Here is a 7,250-nt window from a genome sequence, read left to right as displayed (position 1 = left end):
TGAAGACAATCACCCAATGAAGGAAATGAAAAAGCCTGAGGCAGACTTTTGAGAAAAACAGCTCGATTAAAATAGAATAAAGGGGCCCACGTAGAAATGTCTGCTTGCTTTCTTCTACTGAATGGTGTGTACATTTGTGCACGTCAACGCATAACAAATCCATTCTTTGCATTTACAGCCATGCATGCCATTGGTGTTTGTGCAGAGTGGGTTGTTTCTCTTGGGTGATATTATGTCTGTGTGTTTGGGTGTGTGATAAAGCCAGCACGGACTTTGTGTGTGCGTGTGTTTGTGTGTGAGAAAGACAAGAAACTGAAAAGCCTCCAGGGGGATTTCCTCCAAAAAAGAAAGCTTTTCTCCTCCCCCTCTCTAACAATCTCTCTTTCCCTTCCCTCTCTCTCTCTCCCTGCCTGCTCACCCCTGGAAACTCTCAGAGAAGCCAGAGAGCCGTGAACAGGGGAGACTTGCTTGACAACTTGTTTTTCTTCCTCGCACTGCTTGTCGATGAGGAAACAAGTCAGTTTTCCATCAGGATTGTCATGCGGATGTAGTATAATAGACGACAGCTCCTCTGCTGGCGCTCTAAATATGGCAAGGCTCTCTGGGCTGATCCCGGGGAGCGTCTTGGCAGAGGATTACAATCAAAGTCGCTGCCTGCTGGAGGAGAAACTTCTGTGAAGATGGTAAATGCACTCATTTGTTTTTGGGGTGTTATTGTTACAGCTTGCTTTCAAAACTCCGTTGCTCCACTGACCTAGTGGGAGAGAGCATGAGTGTCTAGCTTAGGCATGTTTGTCTCTTTGTCTTTGTCAAGTGTGTGTGTGCAAGTGAAGTCAGATTCCTTTTTCTGTACCTAACTTCAACAGCGAAATACAAATGAAGCCCACCCAAGGGCAGTAGCAGTGAGCAGCGCTACACAAAAGTGGATGTCACTTGAAGGACTAGAAAAGTTTTTGTTGTCCTCAGCACAGTTGGTGGGACTGGTTCCCATCAGCAGCCCGCAGCATCTCACGCCGCTGGAGTGTGAGAAGAGTGACAAAGAGCAGCGCGCAGGCTCTCTTGTTAAGCTTCCTCGAGTCCTTCACTTTTTAAAAGACTTCAATTCATGCGGATGGGCCAAATTCTTTAGTAAGTGGAGGGAGTTCTGGGTGTATGAATACCTCTGCAGCTTTGCGGTTCAACAGTTCATAGGAAGAAACTTGCACTGAAGTACAAATAAAAGTTGATTTCTGTACAACACAGCTTTGTAATCATAGAAAAACTCGAATCACTCTTTGCACACACCAAAATTGTCATTGTTAATGTGCTTTTAAAAGTATTGCTGGAATGAATGAAGGTTTGAAATGTATTAATTGTAACAATTGTAACTGGTTGTAACAATTGTAACTGGTTGTACATCTGGTCACGAGTCATCTTTCACATTTTATGGTTGTCATTACACTTTTAATCTTTGCATCATAAAAGGGCCCAGATCCAAAGAAAAGGTAAATCGATTGAAATTCAAATTTTAAGGCAACACAATGTTTAAGTTTGCCAATTCAACAAAATATTTTGAAATTATAAGTAAAGACAACTCGGAATTTTGTTTTGTTGTGTTAACCAACATTGTTGCCATAAATGTCAAACTTAAACTACTCAACGTTAATGACTTAAATTAGTGAAGTTAATTTTTTGGAACTCAGTCAGCTGAATATCTATTGAGCTCCTAAGTTTTGTTTAACTTGAGGCATCTTTTTCCGCATTTTGGTTCATTAATTTACAGATTGCATCATGTAGAAAAATATCCTTAAAAGTATCCATAATGCCTTTTCTTGTTCATCTTATTGTCATAATAAGAACCTGGTCAACAAACAAAAAGACACTAACAGTTGAAATTTAGCCATGGTACAAATATAATTGTCCCTCACCAATGATCAATGAATGACACTTCATATGTAGTCCATTGCCTACTTTGTCGGTATTCATCTCTCCTAGTGCATCAGTAGCTGGGCTTCCTTGCCAGCAACATGTCATCACTTCTTCACTTTAAGATATCTCAGCTACCCCTGGAAGCTAAATCGTACTTCCTGGCCATTTTGACTTGCCAAATTCCTACCGACAAATCCACGAAAACCATCTGCTCCAACTCTAGTGACAAACGCACCTTGTGCAACTCAATAAGCCAAGTCCTTTTTTTTCCCGTTTGTTTCAATCAGAAAAGCAAACATTTCGGAGCTGTGGGCAATCGTTTGACTTTGTCCGTTGTCTCGGTTTCGTAAAAGTGAGTCAAGTGCTTTGCAATGTTTTCAAAACAAAACTTTTGTGGAGTGAATAGCAGATATGTGTTGCAACCGGAGTTCAACGAGTAGGCCCAAATGTTTCACGTTTGTTTTAAAACCAACAGTATTACACTACGTTGGCCGGGCTAAAGAATTTCATAGTTCATAAGAAAATAATTAAGCGAGTGAATAAACGAGTTGGACTGGACTCCTGCCCTGAAACAAATTCTTCAGTTTAACATTCGATACCCTCAAAATGTTTTCTTGTATTTTCACTTCCTGTACTGTTGCTATAGTGATGAGGTGGTCCTTACTTTTGTAAATTCAAATGTTAGCTTAACCAATTAGATATCTGCGTTTGTTGTCACTTAACCTATTCTTGTTACAAACTGCGCTCCACAAATAGAAAATACTAACTAATCCTGAAAGAAAGGAATTTGCTTCATTTTTGGCATCCGTGTGTACGGGAGCAACGTACAGTCTTAGATGGGCTTTTTTATCGGCTAAAAGGATTTAAGATGTCATCTCGGGATGGAGCGTCTGTCTGCTGATGTTAACAAGAATAGATCGCACGCATAGACAAGTGTAACTCCCTTCCGCTCGGAGGAAGAAAGAGTGGAGGAGCCAGAGCAGCATGGAGGTCCCAGTTACAAGTGTATATGATTATATGGGGTGGGCTGGGATGACATGATTTATTGAAAAGGATTATTCCTGGTCTATTTTTACTGAAAATATGTCAAAATGGAATTCAGGGTTGGGGCCTTGTTTTAGCAATTGTTTTTCATAACTTTTACAAAACTTTTCACTTCAGTTAAAACTGATAAGTATATATTAAAGCACATTTTATTAATTTGATTCATTTTTACTGTTTTATTTTTGTAACGCATTAGGTAGCAAATGACAAATTTTGGATGCATGCATGTTTACGGCTTATTTTGATGGGAACAGTCTGCAGTTTTGCTGCAGTCATACTAGAAGATAACCGATGCAAATTTGATTTGTACCCAGATTTGGAAGAGGCCTGATTCTTATCTCTGGTTATCAGATTCCATACGGGTATTATTCTCGCAACCCTGCCATGATGTCTATCAGAATATATATATATATATATATATATATATATATATATATATATATATATATATATATATATATATATATATATATATATATATATATATATGAAAAAAAAAAAAAAACACAACTATGTCATATAACTCAAATGTAAAAATGAGCCAACCCTAGCCCAATGTGCTTATTAAAGCGTTTTTTTTTCAAGCCCATGTGAACAACAATCATTCTAGATAATGTCAGAAAATAATAAATCACCGCGCCAGTCATGGTGATTCTCATGACTTACAACAGCCTTAAAAAAATAGCAATTTCAATTTGCTGCAGGAGATTGAGCCATTTCTCAAAGCCTTGTCGGCCCTCAGCCCTGTCTCACAACTTTCTTGACATATATTTCCTTCTCCTTTTTGACATCACTGAGCACATGTCTGTTTAGCAAACATGCCCAGGCGTTATACGACATCAGCACTCTGTTGCCATACTGTCAGTATCTGTTGTCACGGCTGAGTTGCTGGTGTTTTCCTATATTGCCCTTGGATGTACTGGCTTGTCCCTACATGCAGCATACGTGTTTGTGCTGCTAACTAACATTAGCCTGGAGGTCACTTTCTTCCCAGAATCTTTTTTGGGGGGGATGTGATGACATCTGCAAATGCATTGTGAGTCCCAAGAGCTTGTGTCCATTTAGTTAATCTCTACAATCACAGCAAGGCCAGTTTAGCCTCTCTAACCCTTCCCCTTCTTCGTGGCTAATGGCAAAGTGCCACTGCAGTACAGATCTTGACTACTTGTTTATACAACAGCTCGAATCGGCTTGTTTGACGCAAAGCCAGAGGCAATATGGAGAAACAAAGGCTGAAAATAGCCCCAGGGCGTCTTAAATGGCAGACAGGACAAAAAAAAGAGCGCAGGAACCTTTATTACTAATAATTGTCCACACCAGTATGTTAAATCAGGAGACACAAAGAGCTTTGCTGGAGTCCGACTCCCTTTTCCGAGCTAAATTGCATGCAACATGGGCAATAGTGGGAAGAAAGGAGGCGGCTGTGGAATGTGGCCATCGGCTCACCAATCTCTGATAAAGGCCGGGATAGAAATCCAACGGAACGCTGCATTCTGGCTGTTTGTGGGAGTGAAACTATGAAAAGCGGCCACTGCGTTTACAGTATTGTTCGAATCATTATTGACACAATACATGAATTTACTCTGGTATGACAAGATGTGCCAAACCAAACTTTGAAGCAATTGAAATCTCTAACAATGGGAAAAAGCCACTTCCCAGTGTTATGTTTTAATAGCTGTGACTTGAGGCTCACATGCATACAGTGGAGCTGGAACAGCTGTGATGCATTACTGCTCAAAAGCCAGACTCGGAGGTATTTTGTTCTCCTTTAGATAATCTATTGTTACAGATGTGCACACACACAAAAAAGGAAACATTCTTTTCTACTTAGCACATGCTGTCTATGAAAGATACTAAATCCTCACAGATCAAATGTTGTTAATTTGACAAATACATAGCATATTAAGGCAAAATTGAAGACTTTACCGAAGCATTCAGTGAAAAACAGCTATGACCTCAGTTCTCAGTGTGCCACGAATATCCAACATGGTCACACCAGCATCAGTCCCAGCCCAAGCAGTGTGAGGTCTTTGAAGCTGCTCTACTGTGTTTACTCTGGGTCAGGCTCTGGTCTTGGTGTGGCTGTCAGCCTAAATGAGGAAGGGGCTGAAAGCAGGCTTCTTTGTGGGTCTGGGAGATTAACACAGCTGGGCACTGTGATGCGATCGTATGAATAGCAGACATGCTGTAGCTAGCAACTAAGATCATGCGTCGGTCATGACTTTAAAATCATCGTTGTGAGCCGTTCACCCTGTATCAAAGTGACTACAATTGAACTCAATCATTTCTTGTTGTGGTTCTGCAGAATCCAGAATCTCTGGACTCATCCATCCAGAGCGCCCTCTCGGCACTCTACCCGCCTTTTGAAGCCACGGCGCCCATCGTCCTCAGCCAGCTCTTCCGCACCATCGAGGAGCATTACCATGGCGATGCCTTGCGGTGTTTACTTGATTTCCTTATCCCTTCCAAACACCTGCTGGAAAGTGTACAGCAGGCGGCATGTGTAAGTCATACCAAAAACTCCATCACAAGTTAAATCTATTTATCTAAGCTAATCAAAGACTATTTCAAATTCACGAGGCAAGAGATGGAGACACGTTCGATGAAACTCTGCTTTTATATTTCCAGGCTGGATATTCCGATGTGGTTTTCCGCTGTGAGGGCTGGCCTCTCTGCCTCCATGACCGAACCGTCGTCCAGTTAGCGCCAGTGAACCCTTTACTGCTGCGTCCTGGAGACTTTTATCTCCAGGTGGAAGCATTTGGCGAGCAGGCGGCTCGTATCGTCCTCAAAAGCCTTCTGGAAACCGGAGGTCGGGAAGTGGAGGAGACCCCCATTCCTGAGACTTCCTATCCATGCATCTTCACTGAAAACTGGCTGCGGGACATCAATGATGGACGCCAGGGGACTCCTCTGTCACGCTGCTTACTTTGCACGGACCAAGGAGTCATCAAGTTACAGTGGGCAGAGGTGGCCGTCCCAGAATTTTTGGACAAGCCGAAGGTTATGAGCACTCATCAGGAAGCTTCTCCTGAGCCAAAGCCAATGTCAGTTCCGTCCACTTACGGCGCATCCACTCTGCCGCTGGAGGCTCGGGTTCAACCTTTCAAAGATAGGATGTCAGCTTCTCTAAGACCTGTGGATTCTTCTTCCAAACTTGTGAGATTAGAACATTATCAAAGAATCCCCAGATCCTATTCCAAACCTCTAATAAAACCTGTTGGTTGGGTGTCCCCTAACACCTGGGACAGCCACAACCATCTCGAAATTGAAGGCGATTATGTCGACTTGGTGGATGTTGCACAAGTAACAAAACACGACGGCCGTTCAAATCCACCAAAATCCGTCTTGATCAAACCTGTCAGACCACCGCCGTCCGCGCCATTGGCCAGCAGCGTTTTCTGCGGCCGCACTCTACAGTATGCCGAAGAACCTTGTATGCCTTGCAGTCAGGGAAAGCTGGGGGAGGACCTCTCAGAGCAAGACATCAAGTGTCGGAACAGAGACTCTTACCTCGCGGCGTTGAGAAACCCCGTCCCTTTAGAAAAAGGGAGCGTTGACCTTGCGGCGCTAGAGGAGGTCAGCCATTGCGAAGATTTGGAGCAAAACAATAAACTTGGACAGTTTTGTAACCACTGTAATACGCCCATGTCAGGCCACCACGTCTGCCAAAAGAGGCACTACTGTGAGCCAATAACACAAATATTTGGCTCCAGTCACAAAAATCTCCCCACAAGCTCTGAATCAGAAGACATTTTGACAGAATCACCGATTATTTTGTCGTCGACCCCTGGCTTAAGTTACAGTCATAAAATTCAAACCAAACTTCTTTCTCAGTCTGAGCACATGGAGCGACCTGGGCTATTTTTAGATATGCGTGATGATCCCGACAAGAAGTCGGAGCAGAAAGTGGATGTTATGAAATCATCAGGCAAACACAAATTTAAGGTCAGGTCTCTGTCGACTGTATCGGACACTCCGAAAGGGAGTCCACATTTCTACAAACCCAGTAACAGGAGCCACAGTGATATTTGCCCAGAGACAATTAGTAGCATGATGCAGTGCAAAAAATCGGATCTACCAGATGAAGTGACCACCAAGCTGGAAAAACTGAAATTCTACAGAAAAGGTAAGAAGTTGAAATGAAATGTCCTTCTTTTATATGTTGTTGTTAATGGTCATGTTTCTAAAGAGTTTCTTGAGAACATTTGCAAATAGTCTCATTATATTGCAAAGGACACACATCATTAAGGCTCATCTAACGGCGGTTTATCTTCAATGGATCCTGTCTCAATAAT

General features: G+C 42.3%; 1 protein-coding gene across 1 annotated transcript in view; it reads left to right on the top strand.

Annotated features, from left to right (window-relative positions):
• The first annotated feature begins 394 nt into the window (after positions 1 to 394).
• The window catches only part of quob (quattro b), a 15,830-nt gene continuing 8,974 nt past the window's right edge, over positions 395 to 7,250 (top strand). The window contains exons 1-3 of the mRNA XM_088389440.1: positions 395 to 683; positions 5,258 to 5,455; positions 5,581 to 7,081. Coding sequence (XP_088245566.1) covers positions 681 to 683; positions 5,258 to 5,455; positions 5,581 to 7,081 — 1,702 coding nt within the window. The 5' untranslated portion in view covers positions 395 to 680. The remainder of the gene's footprint in view (positions 684 to 5,257; positions 5,456 to 5,580; positions 7,082 to 7,250) is intronic.

This window comes from Syngnathus floridae, chromosome 11, assembly GCF_059516105.1.
Source record: "Syngnathus floridae isolate MCC-2025c chromosome 11, RoL_Sflo_1.0, whole genome shotgun sequence".
NCBI classification, from domain to species: Eukaryota; Metazoa; Chordata; class Actinopteri; order Syngnathiformes; family Syngnathidae; genus Syngnathus; species Syngnathus floridae.
This window is presented reverse-complemented; position numbering and strand designations above follow the sequence as displayed.